The 23,838-nt window shown below is 37.6% G+C and overlaps 1 protein-coding gene across 3 annotated transcripts in view; it reads left to right on the plus strand.

Annotated features, from left to right (window-relative positions):
• SMARCAD1 (SWI/SNF-related, matrix-associated actin-dependent regulator of chromatin, subfamily a, containing DEAD/H box 1) overlaps positions 1–23,838 on the plus strand; it is a 78,595-nt gene that overhangs the window by 2,781 nt on the left and 51,976 nt on the right. For all 3 annotated transcript variants that reach the window (XM_017542402.2, XM_037743426.1, XM_017542404.2), the window contains exons 3-4: positions 13,451–13,628; positions 22,453–22,621. In XM_017542402.2, coding sequence (XP_017397891.1) covers positions 13,451–13,628; positions 22,453–22,621 — 347 coding nt within the window. The remainder of the gene's footprint in view (positions 1–13,450; positions 13,629–22,452; positions 22,622–23,838) is intronic.

Genomic DNA, 23,838 nt, shown 5'->3' on the forward strand with positions numbered 1-23,838 from the left:
GGTTTCACCATGTTGACCAGGATGGTCTCGATCTCTTGACCTCGTGATCCACCCGCCTCAGCCTCCCAAAGTGCTGGGATTACAGGCTTGAGCCACCGCGCCCGGCCGATTCACAATTTTTTTCATCTTTGGAAGTAAAAGCAGTTTGTAACCTGGATTTCAGTGGAATGTTTTAGTTATTTGTCAGTATTGGTCATGTGAAATATTTAATTTCCTTTATTGATCAGAAGATATGTTTCTGTTTTTCTTTCTAACAATATCCATTCATTTTCTCTTTATTGGGACGTTTTTCCATAAATAAATTCTGCTTAGAAACTGAGATTGCTTTAGGAATTACATGGTCAGGCTCGATGGCTTTGGGAAACTGGAAAATAAGTTTGTTCTAGGAATGGTAAGAATTAACCCTTGTAGGAGTGGTGCACTTTGCTTTAATAAAAGATTGTTGTAAATGATACTGTGAATTTTGGAGAGTCTCAAAAACTAAGGCTGAGAAGTTTAGATTTTACATTATAGGTACTAGGTATACATTAAAGACCTTATGGATTGAGTAGGAAAATGATGAAAGTAAATTTTTAAAGTCAGTTTAGCATTGGTGACTAGTATGTCTTGATTGAGGGTAGAGATTGAAGGGAAAGAAATCATTTAGGCAACTCCTATAATCAAGGAGTAGATAGCTGTAGAAATAGAGAAGAAAGAGATATGAGAGGTTTCAGAGTAATGAAGGGCAGGGTTTAGATCCCTGATAGGAATGAGATAAGATGAATGTTAAGATTTTCATTTTAGGGCCGGGTCATGCCTGTAATCCCAGCACTTTGGGACGCAGAGGTGGGCAGATCACCTGAGGTCTGGAGTTCAAGACCAGCCTGGCCAACATGACAAAACCCTGTCTCTACTAAAAATACAAAAATTAGCCCTTATGGTGGAGCGTGCCTGTAATCCCAGCTGCTCGAGAGGCTGAAGCACAAGAATTGCTTGAACCTGGGAGGCAGAGGTTGCAGTGAGAGGAGATCATGTCTGAGGGACAGAGTGAGATTCAGTCTCAAAAAAAAAAAAAAAAGGTAAATGTCTTTAAGAATTCAAATAAGAATTAAAGGTCCTGCCCCTAAGTATTAATTTAGCATGGGGTCTAGGGGGAGGTGTGAAGGGGGATTCAGAATTGAGTGTTGGACCTGTGGAGAGGACAAGATACTGAAGTTATATTTTTAATGTCAGCACTGGAGACAAAGATTGGTGAATTATGAGTAGGATGTGACTTGACCTTTCTTTATCATGTAACTTTTCATACTGCCATTGTGGGATAATGCTATGTGAGTTTATTTACAGTAAAGTGTCAGGTCTAAGTCAGCTTATAGAATGGAAATCGTATGTAGTCAAAATTACCTGTAATCACTCATTTAAAAACGACTCTTTTTTCTTATCTAGTGAGTTGACTTCATTTCCTACTACCCTTCGTCAGTTACTGTGCCACCGCCACATTGTTTCTTGAATCTGTCAAGCAAGGTCCCATCTTTGCTTCTTCCAGTTTGCTCTTTTGCCTGGAAAACTCTTCCTGCTAATATTTGCCTATGACTCAGATGCTTTGTTTCATTAGATTGAAGTAAAATGTCACCTTTTTTAGAAGACCTTCCCTGATCACCTGTGAAATAGCCACCCAACCCAGCCCCACCCTACCGCAGCTTTACTCTGTTGTTATTTTTCTTCATGGTATTTATCACTAGTTAACATTACATTATATAGTTGTGTCTCCCTTGTTAGAATATGTGATTCATGAGAACAGAGACCTTATCAATCATGTTCTATTTATCTCCATTGTTCAGGACAATCACTGGCTTGTAGTAGCCCTCAGTAAGTATATTGAAGGATTATTGCATGATGAGTAGGCATTATTTGTACTTTATACATATTTTTTAAAATTTATTATTTATTTGTTTTTGGACAGCCACACTGTGTTGCCCAGGCTACAGTACATTGGCATAATCTCGGCTCACTGCCACGTCTGCCTACCAGGTTCAAATGATTCTCATGCTTCAGCCTCCCGAGCAGCTGGGACTACAGGAATATGCCACCATACCTAGTTAATTTTTGTATTTTTTGTAGAGATGAGGTGTCACTATGTTGGCAAGGCTAGTGTCAAACTCCTGACCTCTAGTGATCACATGCCTTGGCCTCCCAAAGTGCTGGGATTACAGGCGTGAGCCACCACGCCCAGGCCTATACATTTTTTTTTCTTTTTTTGAGATGGAGTCTTGCCCTGTTGCCAGGCTGCAGTGCAGTGGCACAATCTCAGCTCACAGTAACATCTGCCTCCTGGGTTCAAGGGACTGTCCTGCCTCAGCCTCCCAAGTAGTTGGAACTACATACAGCCACTCGCCACCACACCCGGCTAATTTTTGCGTTTTCAGTAGAGACAGGGTTTCACCATGTTAGCCAGACTGGTCTCGAGCTCCTGTCCTCAAGCAGTCTTCTTGTATGGTGGGTGCGGAGGGTTTCTAGAAGAGGAGGTTTCAGACAATATAGATGAAGCTGAAGAGACAGAAGTGTAAACTGTTGGGTTGTGAGGTGCCTTTATATCCTATGTCAGGGAAGATAGATTTTATTTGACACACATCATAAAGCATTTTATTTTGGAAAGGCTATTAGTGAAGCTATTGTATTAATTGAAGCTTCAATGTGGGGAAATGACTAGGAGATGACAGGAGACAACTGAGGGGAGTTGTAAATGATGCATTTGATGATATTAGGTGATCAGTTGAATGTGGAAGATTTGCAGATAACTCGAATGTTCCTTGTTTGGACAGCTGGAGCACTGCCACCATGGCCTGAATTAGAAGGTAAGTGTAGGAGAAAGATACTAAAGCGTGATGCATTTGCATTACCCATCTTATTTTAGTATTAAGGTAGTAGATGGTTGAATATTAGAGTTTAGAGCTCAGAGAGTGGTCTGAATCTTGGAAGTCAACTTGGGAGTCATCATTGTGGTAGTTAACAAAAAATGTCCTAAGCAGGGTATACAATAACATCATTTGACAATGAGCAAAGGCAGGAAAACCAATGAAAAATTTGAAAGATGACTAGAAGAGTCATAGAAAATGATAGCATCCTGGAAGCCAAGAAAAAAGTGATTTTAGTTTGGTATTTAGTAACAAATCCTGTAGAGAAGTCAAGTTCAGTGGGGACCCATCAGTGACCAGTTTCCTTGGAAATTAAAAGTTACTACTAACCTTTAACAGTTCAGTAGGATGTGACGAGGTGAAGATGATTCTTTCAGAAAAGGAAAGAGAAAAATAGGTAACTTGATTGGGAAGCAACATCAAGAAAAGATGTTTCAGATTGTTGAAAATTGAGCATGTTTGTTAACCAAGGGCAAGAAGCTAGTGGAGAGAGAAGGGCTGAGGGAGGGAGATAATCTGAAGAGAGGCAAGCGATGGGAACTGAAGCATTGCTGGACTGTTTAACTGTGCAAAACAATAAAGACATTTTACCTGGGGGGGATAATTGAATGAGATAAAAATAGATGGATTGATTCATAGATTATTTTGGCATTGGAGGAATGGAGGAAAGTTTTAGTATATTCTTGATGAATTTTTTTATTTTATTTTATTTTATTTTATTTTTTTTTTTTTTGCTGAAATAGATTCAGTCCTCTAGACCACTTCAAGGTGGTTGTCATATTGAAAGGAGCACTTGTTAATAAGTGAGAGACATTTTTGAAACCATACCAGTCATTAAAAAGATTTCCTGAGAGTATTACTCTGCCAGAGACAGATTGTATAATCTTGAGTAAAAAGTCAACTGTTTGGATCTTACTTTTTTTTCCTGGCTTTGCTTAGTTTTCTGCATTCCTTGCCAACATTAAAATGGTTATTATCCTTTGAATGATGAAACTGAATGTATCCTTTTAGCTTCATAATTCTGTGACCATTAGGCAATACTCAGTCTTGTTGTAGGTATGTATGGCCAAAATGTGAATCATTGTTGTACCTGTTGATAGGCATTCTGATTTCTTAATGTCTCTTAATATTAATTGACAAGCAGTACTTGGTTAAAGAGTTAGTGCTCAATCATTGTAACAGAAAGTACAGTAAGTACTCAAACATAGGTAGAAATCTTACGTGCATTTTAAATATACATTTATTTGGCCAGGCGCAGTGGCTTACGCCTGTACAGTACCAGCACTGTAGAAGGCCACAGTGGGAGGATTGCTTGAGACTAGGAGTTCGAGACCAGCCTGGGCAACATAGCAAGACCCTGTCTCTATAAAAAAAGTAAAAAGCTACCAGACGTGGTGGTGTATACCTGTAGTCTTAGCCACTTTGGAGACTGAGACAGGAGAATTGCTTGAGCCCAGAAGTTCGAGGTTACAGTGAGCTATGATCACTCCACTGCCTTCCAGCCTGGGTGACACAGTGAGATTCTGTCCCAAAAGAAGGGGGCAGATAGGGGAATTAAGTATTATTTTGGTCATTGTCACTTCACCCTACACAAAAATTTCACTAGTTTGTATCAGACTACATCTTGGTTTTCTGATGTCTACTTTTTCATACCTATCTAAAATATTGCAAACCATTATTATCGTGAATAGGCTAGTAGGCAAAAGTATGTTATTGTTGCTTTTTCTTTATTTTTGAGGTTAAGTATGTTTTCATAAATTTACTAGCCATTTGGTTTTTTCTGTGTTCCTTTATGCTTTTCTGTTTTTCTGATAAATGTCTCTTTCTGATAAATGATTTGTAAGTACTTTTTAATTCCATGTATCTTAGTCTGTTAAGGCTGCTGTAACTACCATAGACCGGGTAGCTTATAAGCAATACAAATTTACTCTGACAGTTCTGGAGGCTGGGAATTCCAAAATCAAGGTGCTGGAAGATCAGGTATCTGAGAGCCCTCCTCTTAGACCATGATTTTTTTACTGTAATCCCATTTGACTGAATGAGTGAGGGGTCTCTTGGGCCTCTTATAAGGGCACTAATCCCATTCATAAGTGCTCTGCCCTCATCACCTAATACCCCCTCGTTCCTCCAGCAAATGTCACCTCCTAATACTATTACCATAGCAGTTAAGATTTCAGTATACCATTTTGGGGAGTGGGGCACAGACCATGGAAAAATTTTTTGTTGTTTGCCGTAGAAAAATTTTACATTTTTATGGCCGGGCATGGTGGCGCACGCCTGTAATCCAAGCACTTTGGAGGCCAAGGCGGGCAGATCACCTGAGGTCGGCAGTTCAAGACCAGCCTGATCAACATGGTGAAACTCCGTCTTTTAAAAAAAAAAAAAAAATTTACATTTTTATGTGGTCAGCTTGTTCGCCCTTTCTCTGTAAGTATTCTGCATTCCCCATTATATACTCATTCATGTTTTCCTCTAGTATATCTATTAATTTAAAAATGGTGGTAAAATACACAGAAAATTTACCATCTCATCCATTTTTAAGGGTACAGTTTGCTACATTCAATTCAATGCATTTACATTGTCATACAACAATTCTCCAGAACTCTTTTCATCTTGCAAAACAGACTGTGTACCTGTTGAACAACTACTCCCCATTTCTGATTCCCCCAGCCCCTGGCAACCACCCTTTACGTTGTTTTTTTATGGATTTGACTATTCTAGTATAACATCCTCAGAATCCATTAATGTTGTAGCATATATCAGAATTTCCTTCCTTTATAAGACTGAATAATATTTCATTGTGTGTATATACACATTTTGTTTATCCATTCATCCATCAGTGGACACTTGAATTGCTTCCACATCTTGGATATTGTGAATTGTATTGCAGTGAACATAAATGTGTAAATATCTCTTTGAAACCCTGCTTTCAATTCTTTTCGTTATATACTCAGAAGTGGTATTGCTGGGTCATATGGTAATTCTATTTCTAATTTTTTTGTGGAACCACCATACTGTTTTCCATAGTTGCTCCACCATTTTACATTTCTGCCAGCAGTGTAGAGGGTTCCAATTTATCCACATCCTCTCCAACCCTTGTTATTTTCTGTGTTTTGGATAATAGCCAACATAATGTGCATGCATTTGTATCTCAGTGTGGGTTTTGTGTTGGTTTTTAACTTTAAATCCCATCTGAATTTGATTTCATTATAGGGACTAAAGAAAGGGTGATAACGTTTTCTCCTTTGTTCATTATTCACCAGTTATTAGTCAGTTTTCCATTTATTGAAAAATACTTTTTCTTACATTAAAATGTCATCATTATAGTCTAAAATAACATTTACTTCTAATTTCGCTGTTTTATGACCAGAGAATGTGGCCTGTAGTATTTCTTTTTTTGGGAAATTCACTCAGGTTTTCTTTGTGGCCTAATATTTAATTAATTCCTATAAAAATTCCAGGGATGCTTGGAAAGAAGACATAATCTAAGTATAGATTTAATTATCTGTGAGATTAATAGATGAATTTTATTATATCTTTGTTTTCAAACTGTGGATCATAAACATTTATTGTGTCATAAAATCAGTTTCTTGGATCCTGACTAAATATGCATGACTACAGTTTTTAATGGAGTAGAACAAATAGAAAGTTATCAATGTGTATCAGTTATAGTAAGAGCTTCTCCCATTTTCTTTCAGTTATACCTGTGAATCTAACAATCTGTGTGCTTAGGATAATAAACCAAAATATGTCTTGGGTTTCAGTCAAAAATGTTTAAACACTGTTCTAGATCTTGTTTATTTTTGTGCTCTTGCTTTATTAAGAGCATAGAGAAGAGTTAATGCCTTGTATTTGTCTCTATTGACTCTTTGCCTTACATAGTCTGCAATATTTATGCATTTCATTATTAGTATAGAGTTGAGATATGTCAGTTATATATTTATTGTAGGTATAAAGACTTATTTAAAAAGTCCCTCTTGAAAGTTTAATACTTTTGCCATGTTCAGTTCTAATTGCATGGCTTTCTTTTCCTTTAGATTTTAATTAATTTTTTTTTCTTTTTTTTTTTTTTTTTGAGACAGAGTCTCACTTTGTCACCCAGGCTGGAGTGCAGTAGTGCCATCTCGCTTATTGAAACCCTCACCTCCTGGGCTCAAGTAATCCTCCTGCCTCAGCCTCCTGAGTAGCTGAGACCGCAGAAGTACACTACCATGCCCAGCTAGTTTTTGTATTTTTGGCGGAGACAGGGTTTCGCCATGTTGCCCAGGCTGGTCTGAAACTCCTGACCTCAAGTAATCCACCTGCCTTGGCCTCCCAAAGTGTTGGAAATACAGGCATTAGCCATCACGCCCAGCCTCCTTTATGTTTTACCCTTTCTTTTGGCTTAAACTTGAAAAGGGCTTTTTCCCTCGTTTCATCTTAGAAAGATGTATTAGAAACTACTCATTAGTCTTGTATTTAGTGTATTACTTGTCTTTTTTGGAGCATTCATTAGAGAGTTTGATTTATCAAGATACTAAAGGTATTTTCCTGTCTATATATGCAAATTAAGACTATAGAATTTACAGTCTGTTGTCTTGGTAATAGCTTTTTTGAGACAGAGTCTCGCTCTGTCACCCAGGCTGGAGTGTGGTGGTAGGATCACAGCTCACTGCAACCTCTGTCTCCTGGGTTCAAGCAATTCTTGTGCCTCAGCCTCCCTTGTAGCTGGGATTACAGATGTGCGCCACCCTGCCTGGCTAATTTTTGTGTTTTTAGTAGAGACGGGGTTTCACCGTGTTGGCCAGGCTGGTCTGAAACTCCTGACCTCAAGTGATTTGCCCGTGTCAGCCTCCCAAAGTGCTGGGATTACAGATGTGAGCCACTGCGCCTGGCCATGTTTTGGTAATAAATCTTTTAAGGGGCAAATATATGTTGTGTTTTAGTTGGCATTTGAAGGAACTGCCTTGAAAATCAGTTGCTATGTTAAAGGATTGAACAGCGTAGAGCAATACATGATTTGAATATCAGAAATGGCAGGGTTTTATAATTCTTCGGGACAGGTGTAAAGGCTTATGTATTTTTATTCTTCTTTGGAAGACCACCTTTGTTTATGAATTAACAAACTAATTTAAACTATTTCTGTGTGAATTCATAATCTCCTACTAGTGATTTTTTTGTTCGAATGAGCCTTAATCTCCCACTAGTGATTTTTTTGTTTGAAAGAGCCTTGATCTTGGACCACTGAAAAGGTGAAACCAGTGGCAAGCTTGAATGCTTGTTTTATGGTAGACTTAGATATGAGAATGGATAAAGGGTACCGGATAAACTTGGGATATAAGATTGTCTTCTTTTATGCATACCAGTAGTGGGAATTTTCATGTGGAATTACTCCCTAGGGCCGTGGAGTCTTCTTGCAAAGGCTAATGATAGAGGTTCCCATTATCTTTGGTAATGAGAAAATATCTTTAAGTTAGCCTTTCCTATTGTTTTTATATGGAAGGACAGACTGTTTTCCCTCCTGTTCATTTAGTATTTTGTATATTCTCTCATTGCACAAATTATGCTTATAACATAGTTATTCATGTACATGTCTACTTCACTATTTCAAAAGGGCAAGTTGAACTGTATGTAACTTGCCATTATTTTGCTTTAATATCCCACCTCCTGCTACAATGCCTTAAACGCAGACAATGTTCAGCATGTGTCAGCATTGAATAGTAGCAGATGTCTTTTCTTTATAACTGTTTCTGCTTTTCACTGTTCTTTCCTCTGTTTTTGTAGTTTTCTTTTTTGCTTCCTGTTTCCTTTATGGTATTACTAAAAAGTGCTTATTTGCTTAATTAAAAAGCATAATTGCAGCAGGAATATCTTTTTAGGCATTGGCTCTGAGCTATTTTGCTGTTGCTTACTTCTAAAAATAGTCCAAATAAACAAATCTACGTGTTCAGCGCTATTCTAATTCTGATTATTGATGTACCAGTAAGTTGATGTATTATAAACAAGATTTTACTGTATCCCATCAGTTTTCAAAGTGTAGTCTGTGAACTTCTGAGCATTCCCTGAGCCCATCTGAGGGTGTCCACAAGGTCAAAACTATTATAATAATATTAAGACACTACTAGTCTATTTCGCTATATTGATATTTGCACTGAAGGCGCAAAAGCAATCATGGATAAAAACTGCTGGTGCCTTAGCACCACAGATCAAGGCCAAGGCTTCAAAAGACTGTTCTAGTAGTCAATATATTCTTAAAATTGTGTAAATGCCAGTTTCACTTAAAGAGCCTAGATGAAGCAGTAAAAATTATTAATTTTATTAAATCTCAACTTAGGATATGTCTTTTTAATATTTTATGAAACAAATGTGAAGTACACGTTATTGCATGCTATGCAACAATGATCTTAAGGGAAAGCATCTGAGCAATTGCTTTGAACTAACCAGTCACTTTTCTTTCCCAGAACACGACTGATTCACAAGGCATGGTTATACAAACTTAGGAATTTGGCAGATGTTTTCTCAGAATAAACAAAGTGATATAAAAGAAAACAACACAGTATTTATTGCTAGTGATAAAACCCCAGTTTTCAAAGGAAAGTTTGAATTTTGGAAAACTAGTGTCCATGACTGTGAGTTTTATAGTTTCCAATATTTAAGACATTTCTGATAGGCTCAGTGGTAATGTTAACATAGTAATTTTTTAATATAATATCATGAAATGTGTCAAAATTTGGAAGATGTGTATTACTCAGTGAACCAGTATTTTCCAGATGACCCAAGCACAATGTTAGGAAATAATACACGGTTAATGGTTTTAATGTAATAGAATGCAAAATGTTTTTTCATATGGTTCCAGATTCCACATTGCAACTAACTTTAAGAAATTACCACTTGTCAAGTTTGGGTTTAGTATCAAATAAAAATATTCACAGTAATCTAAAAAGGCTATGAAAATACTCCTCCTTTCTCCAACTACATAACTTTGTAAGGCATATTTTTTTTATAAAATGAAATGGAAACAGTGTATGGCAACAGATTAAAGGTAGAAACAGATACGAGAATTCAGCCGTCTTTTATTAAACCAGAGATTTTGACAAATATGAAACAGTGTTGCTCATCTCACTAAATAAATTATTTGTAGCAGGGACATATAGTTTTTATGAAGATATTGTAGGTGAGGCAGAGATCACTTCGAACTCCCCTTTTGCTCTTGTGTGGGCTCTTTTGGCTGAATCTAGAAACCAGAACAATACCAGGAAGATAAAAAAGAAAAGCATATCATTTTGTTAGGTTTATGTGTACATGGAGATCTTCCCAAGAGAAATCAGAAGAACTGACCAAAGCAAGATGCTTTTATACTTTTTAAGACAATAAATTTGAGAAGACATGATAGGACAAAGGGGATCTGGCAGTGGGCAGCAAATTTCTGGGGGAGTCACTAGGAGACATATGAGGCGTGTAAAACTGGTGGAAGATAAGTGTTACTTTGTTAAGTATATTTAAACAAGTTGGTTGCAACCCCCTATTCTCAGTCACTGGTGATAAGGGTTGTTTTCTCACCCTCATACAGGGAGGCTACCCCTCCCAGAGGAGCCTTCCTGACTTGCTGCATGCAAGAAAATACGGGTCAGCTACCCGTTTCTGAAATTACAATTTCTCCAGTGTTGTCAGCTCAGAATAATGAATGGTTTGGCATATTTTTGAATAACATGTCTTTCACGCCTTCAATATATTATTTATGTTAATATGTGAAAAGTTTGGTTTTAAATATATAAATATATAAACATTCAGTTTTAATTTTATTTTTTAGTATCATAAGTATCAGAGATAGAACTGACATAAGGAAAGGCTTGTTGCGACCTTCGATTTTTAAGAGTACAAAGGGGTTCTGAGTTGGAGAAATGTTGTATCTTAGCTTTCCCTCACCCACCTACCTCCCACATTATACTATTTCCTCTGTTAATCACTTGCCAAACAGGCTATGAGGATGACACTTGGTTCAGTACAGTCTGTATGTTTAATGTATATATTTTGAGAGTATAGTATATCTGATAAAAGTGCTAAGTAATTGAGTACATGATGAGAAGTAAGCAAAATTTTATTATTTATTTATTATTTTTTTTTGTTGTTGTTAACTAAGCACATTAAAGATTAATTTTAAAAATTGGGGCTGCGTGTGGTGGCTCATGCCTATAATCCCAGCATTTCAGGCGGCCGAGGCGGGTGGATCACCTGATGTCAGGAGTTTGACACCAGCCTGGCCAACATGGTGAAACCCCATCTCTACAAAAAAATACAAAAATTAGCCAAGTGTGGTGGCAGGCACCTGTAATCCCAGCTACTAGGGAGGCTGAAGCAGGAGAATCGATTGAACCCAGGAGGTGGAGGTTGCAGTGAGCCGAGTGCCCACTGCACTCCACCCTGGGCAATAGAGCAAGGCTCTGACTCAAAAAAAAGTAAGTAAAATAAAAATTGCTTTGTCTTCACCATGTATTTTGTACTACAGTGTGTATAAGGCAGAAAAACAAAAGGTGAATTAAAAAGTCACATTCAGAAAGTTGTAGTTCTCCAAATCCTCACTAATAAAATCTTTAGACATCTCTACAGGTCAAAAGATTATTCTTCATTTTTGATCTGCAGTCCAGTGCTCTATCTCTGAACTTTACCCGCTTCTGTATTCATTTTTAATAAAGAGGCCAGACACAGTGGCTCATGTCTGTAATCCCAGCACTTCGGAGGCCAAGGCAGGCAGATCACGAGGTCAGGAGTTTGAGACCACCCTGGCCAATATGATGAAACCATCTTTACTAAAAATGCAAAAATTAGCCGGGCATGGTGGCAGGCACCTATAATCTCAACTACTCGGGAGGCTGAGGCAGGAGAATTGCTTGAACCTGGGAGACAGAGGCTGCAGCGAGCCAGGAACGTGCCACTGCACTCCAGCCTGGGAAACAGAGCGAGATTCCATCTCGGAAAAATAAATAAAAATAAATAGAGCTTTTAAAGAAAATTGGACAATTCATTTTCTCAAAGCCTTTTTTTTTTTTTCCTGAGAGAGTTTTGCTCTTGTTACCCAGGCTGGAGTGCAATGGCGCAGTCTTGGCTCACTGCAGCCTCTGCCTCCCAAGTTCAAGCAATTCTCTTGCCTCATCCTCTCGAGTAGCTGGAACTACAGGCGTGTGCCATCACGCCCAGCTAATTTTTTTTTGTTTTTTTGTTTTGTTTTGTTTTGTTTTGTTTTTTTGGTGGAGATGAGGCTTTACCACATTGGCCAGGCTGATCTTAAATTGCTGACTACAGGTAATTAACCCCCCTCAGCCTCCCAAAGGGCCGGGATTACAGGCATGAGCCACCATGCCCTGGCCTCTCATAGCCTTTCTAAAGTGTCAGAAAGTAGGACTTTATTGTTGAAGTGTTCGATTGACATGATTAGCTTTAGGCACCATTTTTGACACAGTAATGTTCTAAATTTTTAGTTTTATATATTTTTAGGTTTGTGATATATCAGGAACACTGTAAAATCAGAGTCTAAAGTATCTTTATACTTACTATATGGGCGTTTGGATTGTGATTTTATTACTTTGTGTATGATGATAATATGTAGGTTTCTTTATGTTTATGGCAATTAATGAAGCTGTGGTTTATTCCAATACAGAGTTGTTTGCTCAACTTGCATGCGGTGTTTATAAAATTGTTCTTTTGGAAAAAAGTATGATTTGCATTTTACTATTGTTTCTAGGACTGCGTTGCTTAGGCCTCTTTCCTTGGCTTGTAAGGTGATCTCCTTCCTGCCTTGTCTTCAAATGGCCTTTCCTTCTTTTGCATCCCTGGTGTGTTTCCCTTTTCTTATAAGGACATCAGTCTTATTGGACTCAGAGCCCATCCTGTAGGCCTCATTTTAACGTAATCATTTTGAGGGTCCTATTTCCAAATACAGTCACAAAGAATAGGACCCACCCACATAATCTCATGTAAGCCTTAATTACCTTTTTAAAGGCCTCATCTCCAAATACAATTATGTTTTGAGGTATTGGTGATTGGGACTTATGAATGATGGGGAGGAGTACACAGCTCAGCCCATATACCACATATACATAAGAGCTAATGTTTATGAGATGCTGGCTATGTGTCAGTTACTTAACTAAATGCTTTACATATATAATCTGATTTTATATGTATATTAACTTCGTGATTATTAGTATCTGTATTTTACAGAGGAGGAAATTAAGGCTTAAAGAAATTAATAAGACAAATAGGTGGGATTGGAATTTTGGGCTATGGTGTTCATGCTGTCTCAGGCAAGACCTAAGTGCTACAAAATAAAAGCACAAGAGAAAAGGATTAGAATGTAAAACACAAGCCTATGTTTATTTTGCAATAACCACTAAAGCTTTGCTAGTTAACAACCTGTGAAACAGAAAATTTAACTCCAGCCCTGTTTTTTCTTTAAAAAGTGATGGGAATTTTTGGTTTAGGTTGAAAACAGTGAAGGAAATTTGAGATTTTAGCACATGATTGTAATTAACAACATTCATTTTCCAGTTGCTCAAAATATTTTTCTCCTTTTTATTCTTTTGCAGAAGATTCTAGTGTTCCAGAAACTCCAGATAATGAAAGAAAAGCAAGTATATCATATTTCAAAAATCAAAGAGGAATACAGTATATTGATTTGTCTTCTGATAGTGACGATGTTGTTTCCCCAAATTGCTCCAATACAGTTCAACAGAAAACGTTCAACAAAGATACAGTGATTATAGTGTAAGCTGATTAATAGATTCATTGTATTTGCATGTGTATAAGATTTTCAAGAAAAAAGCTACCTAATTTGAAATATTTTGGTGACTTCCCCCCCGCTTTTTTTTTGTCCCTGCCCCCTTTCTTGACTACATCTTAGGTATTTTCTCTAACTTATAGACATGGAGGGGTACAAGGTATGTGTTTTCTGGATAACAGTGATTTTTTGGGTGGGGGGGGATAACAGTGATTTTGAGAGCAGATACTTAATTTCTTTATTATGGAAGTTTAAAAGAGTTATTTAACTAGAACCTTTATTATTTTTTTATTTTTATTTTTTATAGAGATAGGGTTTTGCCATGTTGGCCAGGTTGGTCTCAAACTCCTGACCTCAGGTGATCCGCCCATCTCGGCCTCTCAAAGTGCTGGGATTACAGGCGTCAGTCGCCTTGCCCGGCCTAACTAGTACCTTTAATCATGTGTAACTGCTTTATGATTTATTCTTCAGTCCATGAGTCAAGTCATTTTAACGTGTGTTGGAAACACTCTGAGCTAGGCACTGTATTATGATTAGGAATATAACGGTGAACAAACCATCCCCAACTTCCTTCTTGCCATCATATAGCTTATATTCTAGTCAGGTAGAAAAGTAATAAATAAAAGATGTAGTGTTTCAAAGGATAAGTATTATGGACAAAGGGAAGAGGAGTAGGGAGTTAGAGTCAGGGATTTTTTTTTTCCTTTTTTTTTTTTTTATAGAGATGGGGTCTCGCTGTGTTGACCAGGCTGGTCTTAAACTCCTGGCCTCAAGCAGTCCTGCCATCTTGGCCTCCCAAAGTGCTGAGATTACAGGCATTAGACACCAAACCTGGCTAGAGGGTCAGGGAATCGTTTTAAAGAGCATGGTCCGAAAGCCTTAATTGAGAAAACTGTTAATTGAGAAGACAGCGCTGGAACAAAGACCTAAAGGAGGTGAGAAAGTGAACTGTGTAAATGTAGGGGAAAGAATATTCCAGGCATTGGAACTATCATGTTCAGTGACTGTATTATGCCTGGTGTTTTTGAGGAAAGTGAGAGAAACCTGATGGAGAGTGAAGGATCTGAAGTCATAGTATAAAGGATGAGGTAGAGGAGGAGCTTCATCACATTAGTTCCATAGGCTGTTTGGTTTTTGTTCTGACTGATATGGGAATCCTGGGAGAATATTGAACAGAGAGGTAAAATTATCTGAGTTAGATGTTTAAAAGATCTTAATGACTGTAAGGGAGCAACAGTAGTAGAAGCATAAATATCGTTGTAATAACCCATCAAAAAGTGATGGAGACTTAGATGAGGCTAGTACCTGTAGGAGGGATAAGTAGTGGTTAGATTCTGGAATACACCTTGAAGGTGGAGCAAGAGAGGATTTGTTGCTGGATTGCATGTGAGTTGGAAGATAAAGGGGTCAAGGATCACCCTAAGATTTTTGGCCTGAGCAAACTGGAAGGATGGAGTTACTTGTTACCGAGATAAAGGTGACTGTTTCTGGTGTGGGTTTGCAAATACCTTTTGAAGGAAAGTCAGCAACTCAGTCTTGAACATGCTATGATTGAGAAGACTCTTAGACATCTAAATGGAGATGTCAAATTGGTATAATTAGATTTGGGGCATTGGAGTTCCGGGAAGAGGTTGCATACCTGAATTTGCTAGTTGACAGAGTATTGATTTGCTATTTAAAGCCATATGATTAGATGAAATCAATAAGTGCCACTGGTACAGTATAACTGAAGAAGGGAAGTCCTCTTGGTTGAAATACTGAGGCTAGGGAAACTCTGGATTTTTAGGATCAGGGAGATGAGAAGAAACCTATAGAAGGTTCTAAGAAGGAGCAACCATTGAGGTAAAAGTCAAAAGGCTACCTGGTCTTCTAGAAGGTAAGTGAAGATAAAGTGTTGTAAGAAAGAACAAGAGATAAGGACTATATACTTCTGATAAGATGAGGACTTCATCTTTAAGTGAACTTTTCTCATGGAGCTATGATAAACATGCCTCATTCTGAAATTTACTCCAAGATAAAATATAGTGAAGATCTTACATGGTTAATCCTGAGGAAAATTGATACATTTTGAAAAAATTGTAGAAAAGTTGAAAAATATAATGCATTATCAACTCTCACAGTCTTTTCAGAAAGAATTACCCATTGTTAGCATTTTCCTGCAATCACGTTATCACTCTCTTCCTAAATAACAATTATTACTGAATACTTTGCCCCCAACATTTTCGCATTTATCTCCTAAAAACAAGGTTATTTCATTTATTTACATATTAACAGTAATATTTCAAACTCAGAAATACCAATTAACACTAGAACAATACTACTGTTATATACGGTTCATATTTCAGTTTTGCCAGTTATATCAATAATATCCTTTAAAGCACTGCTAATCAAAATACTGGTTTATAAATAAGGAATATGCCTTAGAATGCAAAAAATCAGGGTACTGATTCTTTCAAGACTATCTTGCAATGAAGAAAAGAAACAGCTAAACAAAGCAATGTGCTCAGTAACATAGTTGTTTACATTCTGTTGCGAGTTCCTTATTCTGTCATGGACAGACTATACTTTGAGTTAGAGAATTGGTAGTCAGTCCCTGGACCATATTTTCAGTAGTACTTTATAACATTTTATTTTATTTTTTATTTTTATTTTTTTTTTAAAGATGGGGTTTCACCATGATGGCCAGGCTGGTCTTGAACTCCTGACCTCAGGTGATCCACCCACCTCAGCCTCCCAAAGTGCTAGGATTACAGGCGTGAGCGACCGTGCCCAGCATAACATTTGTTTTTTACCTTGGATTTAATTTGTCATATCTCTTTAAGCTCATTTAATCTGAAACTATTTCTCAGTCTTTTTTTGTTTCTCATCATACTGACTTTTGAAGATAATAGGCCAGATTTTTTTTAGGATTTTTCTAAATTTGGGTTTAATATTTCTTCATGGTTAAATTTAGGTTAAGTGGAAAGAATACTACATACGTAAATAATCTTGTGTCTTCCTCGATGTGTCATATCACCCTGAGGCATGTGTACGGAGGCACTTGATAACCATTTGTTCCATTATTGCTGAATTTTGGCCACTCAATTAATGTGACCCCTTCTAGGTTTTGTCTATCAAGTTACCATTTTTCCCTTTGTAACAATTAAGTTATCTGTGGAGAGATACTTTGAGACTGGGTAATAGTCCTGTTACCTAGCCAGCTTTCACTCAGTAGTTTTAGTATCTAAAACTACTAGTTGATTTTTTGCCTGATTAATTTATGATAATGATGATTGCAAGATGGCGGTATACTAACCAGTGTTCTAGGAGTTACACTTTTATTTGGTAGTCTGTAAAGAAATTTTCCCTATTCTCTCCATTTATGCATTTATGTGGTACAATAAATATTAAAATGAAATTATAGATGTGTACTTACTCAGTGGTTTATAGTTTATTACTATTATTATTCATTTTGATGTACAAATTTCTCAGTTTTGGCATATGAGGCTCCCTTCAAGCAGGCTGTTGTGTTTGTTTGAGGGATTCCTATCATTTTCCTTTCTGGCACAAGGTGTTCTAGACTTGTACTTCTCCTTCCTCAAGACTGAAATTAAAATTAGCTATTTCTCCAAGTAGCTCGGGTTCCTTTTAGTAGCAAATGATACTTGGAAGTCTGGAAACTTGTTTCGTGTTCTTTCTTTGCTGCTGGTGAGGTAGGAATTAATGTCATTGCCCTTTCAGCAGAAGGAGCTAGGAAATACAACAGAAGGACCTAGGACGTAGAGGGTTGGAAGAAAGGGAATTAGGGGGAGAGAGAAGGAAAAATGTGAAAACCTGTGGGGTTTATTTTAATCATTTGTTTATGATGATACTGATAATTCTAATCTATCACTGCAGGGCTTTCCTTTGCCTCTCATTCTGTGTTGTCTTCTGACAGTGAGAACCCTGGCTTCTACCAGTATCAGTATGTTTACTAATTTGCTCAGTCATCAGGTATGCATAAAATAGTTTTAGAGTAGCTACACCCATACTACTTGAGCATTAAATCCACTAAGTAGAGTCTAAGATTTGTTTGTAAGTTTTATTTTTGTCTTTAGATTGAGGGTATACAGTCAGTGCATTTAGATTGTTAAGTAATTAATTTAAATGTTTTGTTACTCATTTGAAATCCCGTCAATCAGTTTGTATTCCTTTTAGGGTTTTTCTCTTGTTTCTTTCTTTTAAATTTTACTTTCAAATGTTTAAAATAATGAACAAGATTCCAAAAATAAAAACTCTACAAAAGATAGAAAAATATCACTCCCTCACTCTCTTTCCTACCCCTTCTCCATTCAAACCTTAGAACTACCAGGTTTGTTTAGTTTCTTGTCATACTTTTCCTTTCATGTATTTTGTTTGTTTGTTTCTTATACAAAAGATAGCATACCACATGTGTGTATATTCGTTTGTTCTGTTCACTTAGCGTATATGTATATAACTCCTGGAAATCAGATCAGTTCTAGAATTTTTTATTCTTTTTGTAACTCCGTGGTACTACATTGTGTGAACTTTTGTTATTTCATTCATTCATTCCCCATGTATCAGCATTTTGGTTGTCATGATTTCTTAACCTTAACATTATTAACATTTGGGGCCTGATAATTCTTTGCTGTGAGACTGCCCTGTACATTTAGGATGGTTAGTTAAGTATCTCTGACCTCAACCCAACAGGTACCAGTAGCATTCCCCTAGTCAATACAATCAGAAATATCTCCAGACATTGCCAGATAACCTCCGGCAGCAAAACTACCCCCTCCCCCCACCCTTGAGAACCTACTGATGTAGATATTAGTCAGAAACTGTGGCAGTCATAAAATCTCCTAGGAAGCATTTATAGACAAGAAAGAACTGAAGACAGAATCTTAGATAGCTTTAGCAATTGAAGAAGGTGAACAAAAGAAGAGGAGCCTGTTACAGAGATTCAGAAGGACAGGCTGAAAGGTAAAAGGAAAATCAGAAGTAATGTTGCAGAACCCATGAGGTGAGGGTGGGACCAAATTTTCAAGGATATATTTGTGAACAATATACAGAACAATACAGGAAAACTTAGATGAGCAATTAAAAGTTTTTATCCCATTCAGCAGTTTAGAATACATTATTGTCTTTAGAGCCGTTTTACTGAGTGGTGGTGCCGAAGATACAGAAAGAGTAAGTTTGAGAACTTCGTAAGAAAAGATGTAGAAAATCAATATAATAAAATCTGTGAAATAGAGGAGAGTCCTTTTTTTTTTTCTTTTCTTTCCCTGCTGTGTCCATAGTACCTGGAAACCCTGGCACATGGAATAAATTGAATTAATTAATTAATGCAATCTTGAGCACATTGTGGGCTGGGGAGGAAGAGCTTATGAAGAGAGAAAAGATTCAGGAGAAAGATAGTAGGTAGACAAAGCAGTCTTATAGATGTAGAAAGGGCTAGAATGCCTTGGCAGTGTGAGGGGACTTTGTCTTTAACAGGAAGGAACTTCTTTATCTAAGACTGGATAAAAGAGCAAGTGGTCAACTCTGTTGTTCTTACAGAATTTTTTCTTTTGGTTTTAAAGCTTCAAGCATACAAGAAAATGAAATAGTGTATAATGAACACCTGTATACCTTCCACCTAGATTTAATAGTTGTTTTCCTTATTTGTTCATTATGTCATCTGTTATTATTTTTAGTAAAGTGTTTTAAGGTAAATTACAGACATTCCAGCATTTCTGCCCTTAATAACCAAGGGCAGAAATGCTGGAATGTCCGTAATTTACTTTAAAACACTTATCTGCCATCTATCAGTGAACAAGTCTCTAATATCATTTCATTTCCACCTTATGTTCAGATTTCATGTATTTTATAACTGATGTTTTTAAACTGAGATCCAAATTACATTTGGATATTATGCCTTAAGTGTCACAATCTAGAGTGGGCTACTCCCCTTTTTTACTTTTCTGAAAAGATCAAATCTTTTCTCAGAGAAAATAGGTTTTTTTTTCTTTCTCTTTCTTTTTGAGGCGGAATCTTGCTCTATTGCCCAAGCTGGAGTGCAGTGGTATAATCTTTGCTCACTGCAGCCTCTGCTTCCTGGGTTCAAGCGATTCTAGTGTCTCAGCCTCCCTAGGAGCTGGGATTATAAGCACCCGCCACCACACCCAGCGAAATTTTTTATATTTCATGGAGACGGGGTTTCACCATGTTGGCCAGTCTGGTCTTGAACTCCTGACCTCAGGTAATCCACCCAGTTCAGCCTCCCAAAGTGCTGGGATTACAGGCATAAGTCACCTCACCCAGCTGGTTTTTCTTTTTCTTCATGACATTATTTATTTCCTATCACTTGTATTTTCTGTAGTCTGGAAGATAAATCCAAGACATGATGAGATTCATGGTCAGCATCAATATTTATTACATCACAAAACACATGGATTTGTTCCATCATTGAGTCTGATCACTAGGTAAAGGTTGTGACAGCCAGAAGAGTAAAGATCTTTGAAATAATTCCAGGGCAGGAATTATAAAAGGGTTTTCAACCTGAATGCTGTCATTTTCTCAGTCAACTAAGAAGCAGAGTCAAGTAGGGAACAGGAAGATAGAGAGGCGTAATGAAAATTCAAAGTTGAGTACACCTGGAATGAGAACTCTAGGTATAATAATGCAGTGGAAATACAAGTGATTGTCTTCAAATATTTGAAGGACAGGCCTAGTGGTAAAGGAAGAGATGTATTTACCTCATCACTTGAGAGCAGTTTCTCAGAGCTGATCTCAGGAAGTCAACCTAGAAGATTTTGAAATGTGTATTCTGGCTAGGCGTAGTGGTTCACATCTGTTATCCCAGCACTTTGGAAGGCCAAGGCTGGCGGTTCGCTTGAGTCTAGGAGTTCAAGACAAGCCTGGGAAACATGGCGAAACCACCTCTGTACAAAAAACACCAAAAAATTAGCCGGGTGTGGTGGCAAGCACCGTGGTCCCAGCTACTCAGGAGGCTGAGGTGGGAGGATCACTAGAGTCTGGAAGGCAAAGGTTGCTGTGAGCCAAGATTTTACATATTCTAGATGTGTGTCTAAGAGAGCTATTCAGAAATGAAATTAGCAGCATAGCCAAGTCTGAATTCACTGATGTTAAGAATATGCCTAAGTACAGTCCCACCTTGCTTTTATTCTCTCATCTTTATAACTTCTATTCATTTGTTACTGTTCTAGTTCTGATCTCTAGAATGCCTACCATATTTGAAAACCAAAATTTCAAAATGAGATTTTTTTAAATTTAGGAAATAAATGAGTAAAATTTGATTCAAAATGTCTTTTATAAAGGATAAACATATAAAGATTAAATAGAACAAGAATAAAGTTAGTTGTTGGAGAATAAACCCTCATATGAAATAAATGTTCCCCGTTTGCTGAAGAAATGTTTTGTTCCTGGCGAGACTCTTTGTAGAGTCCAGCCCTACAGGGTTCTTTGAGCCCCTCCCCGCTGGTGGTGAGACAAGAAATTGTAGAAATAAAAGACACAAGGCACAGAGCTAGAGAAAAGAGAGTTTGGGCCCGGGGTCCACTGCCAACCAAAGGGCGGAGTCCTGCAGTGGCCCCAAAGCCTGGATGCTCTAACTTTTATTGAGTTGCAAATCTGGGGGAAGGGTAGGTAGGGTGTAGGTAGGGTGTGGCCTTGGTGGTCCGTGACTGGGGACAGGGTAAAATAGGGAGTGACAGTGATAGGGTCATGTACATCACGTGTCATACAAGACTCAGGTAGCTGAGATGAGGAAGGAGCATAATTCGTCAGCACTTTTCCATACTTGTTAAGAAAGAACAAAGACATTAAGATTTATATTATTCTAAGATAAAAGAAAACAGGTACAAAAGCAGAACATGAGCTTGACATGGAACATGACCACTGAAGCACAGCATCACATAGAGACAATTAAGCCCCTGGATGTCTGCGAGCCTACCTGATAGCATCAGGCCTACCGAAAGAGCTTGGAGAAGCGGAGTTTTCTCCTAGCTCGTCCTAGAAAAGACGTCTCAGCTATTTTGGACGTCTCCTTTCGTAGCTGGCTAAACAGCAGGTGCTTTCCCAGCACTACTGCTCAGCTGGGGCGTCCTCCAGCAGCCCTTATACGGGCATGACAGAGAGCTTAAAGTGTCTTGCTTAAAGGGTCATTCATTTCACAGTGTCGCCCCAGATTCACACTTCGACCTGAGAGGCATTAGTTAAAGAATTAAGATCACCTGTGAATAACTAAGATCATATATGAATAATAACTACTATGGTTATGTTTCTAGTTACTTTCTTTTTCATTACTTATATGGATATAGGCTGCGGCTTCTGGCTCCTGCCTCAGCACTTACGGGATCTGCCCCCTACAATTCTTACATTGAATGGGCCCATTCTGATTTTAACACTTAGATCCTGATCACACCTAGGTAGGCCTGAAAATTACTTTATCTTTGTAACAGTGTAATTTTCATAGGGTTTCAGGAGCCGCATAACTTTGTCTAATATGGAGAGTGTTGGTGAAAGTTGAGTAAAGAGGAAGTGGACATGCAATAAATGTGTATGAATCCTAACAAAATAAATTCTAGGAAGTTCCTTTTTTTTTCCATCCCAGCTCAGAGTTGAGACTTTTTTTAGTGTATGCTGGTGTTGGTAATGTAGATTTTTCACATAACTACACTGAAATGGAAATAAAAGTTCTCTTACTTTCTGACAAGTATAGATTGCATTTACTATTGAAAAGAACTGCAGATGTGTTGTACTATACACAGACAGTATAATGAAATATTAGTAATACATTAAAAATGTTTTTTCCTCTTCTGAAAATATTTTTAGTTCTGAGCCATCTGAAGATGAAGAATCCCAAGGCCTTCCTACCACAGCACGTAGAAATGATGATATTTCAGAATTGGAAGACCTTTCGGAATTGGAAGATCTTAAAGATGCTAAACTTCAGACTTTGAAGGAACTTTTTCCACAAAGAAGTGACAGTGATTTACTTAAGGTTATATTCTTTTACAGTAATTGGTTATTGTAGCTGTAATGATGATAAAATCTTTCCTGCATCCAGTGCTATAGTTAGTAGTGAGTGGTTAGTCATTTTTATAAAGATATCTTATGTTTAAAGATATTGACTATTAAATCTAAAGGAATTAAATGCCAGAAATTTGTGTATCAGAAGTCTTTACTTATTAACAGACAAGGTTATTCATTTGTAAATAATAGAATAATTAAAGCCTTACTAGTGAACATAGGTTGTTTTGTGTTTGAGTGTTTCTAAAATGCGTGACCTCCCTATTTCCACTAGAAATACTCAGAAATGTCAGGAACCACTCCACAAAACTGTGACAAGGGTTTGCAGTGACATTTAGTGTGCTGGAGGCAGCAATGCTAAACACCCTACAGTACCACGGGCAGTCCTACATAACTAAGGATCCTTAGTCCTCCAGTAGCACTCTTGCTGAGAAATACTGTAGAAGCAAAATAAATGGGTATGGTTGAACTGTAAAAGTTTGATGTATAGGTATCTCTGATTATAAGAGTAAATAAAAATTGGCCAATTAAGTTTTAAATAAAGAATAAATTTCTGAATATTAATAAACAGTCTAACCCTAGCTCTACCACTTATTAGTTAAATGATCTTAGGGGAATCATTTAATTGCAGGTTCTTTGTATTTTCAACTTTGCATCTATTGTTGCTGCTACCACTACCAGTTCTCGCCACAATGTGAGACTTAGGAGTTATCGTATCTGTGTCAACTAGACAGGTAACTTTGAAGTGGTAGACGCTAGTATACTGTGGAGTACATACTCTTTTTTTTTTTTTTTTTGAGACGGAGTTTCGCTCTCGTTACCCAGGCTGGAGTGCAATGGCGTGATCTCGGCTCACCGCAACCTCTGCCTCCTGGGTTCAGGCAATTCTCCTGCCTCAGCCTCCTGAGTAGCTGGGACTACAGGCATGCGCCACCATGCCCAGCTAATTTTTTGTATTTTTTAGTAGAGACGGGGTTTCACCATGTTGACCAGGATGGTCTCGATCTCTTGACCTCGTGATCCACCCACCTCGGCCTCCCAAAGTGCTGGGATTACAGGCTTGAGCCACCATGCCCGGCCCGTACATACTCTTTTTAAACGGGGTAACTGCTGTCTAGCTCCAGCAGGACATGGCTATGTGAGCTATCAGTGATAGCCCATTTTTATTAGATACTCACATTTTTCAAA

Source organism: Cebus imitator, unplaced genomic scaffold (genome assembly GCF_001604975.1).
Source record: "Cebus imitator isolate Cc_AM_T3 unplaced genomic scaffold, Cebus_imitator-1.0 Scaffold144, whole genome shotgun sequence".
NCBI lineage: Eukaryota > Metazoa > Chordata > Mammalia > Primates > Cebidae > Cebus > Cebus imitator.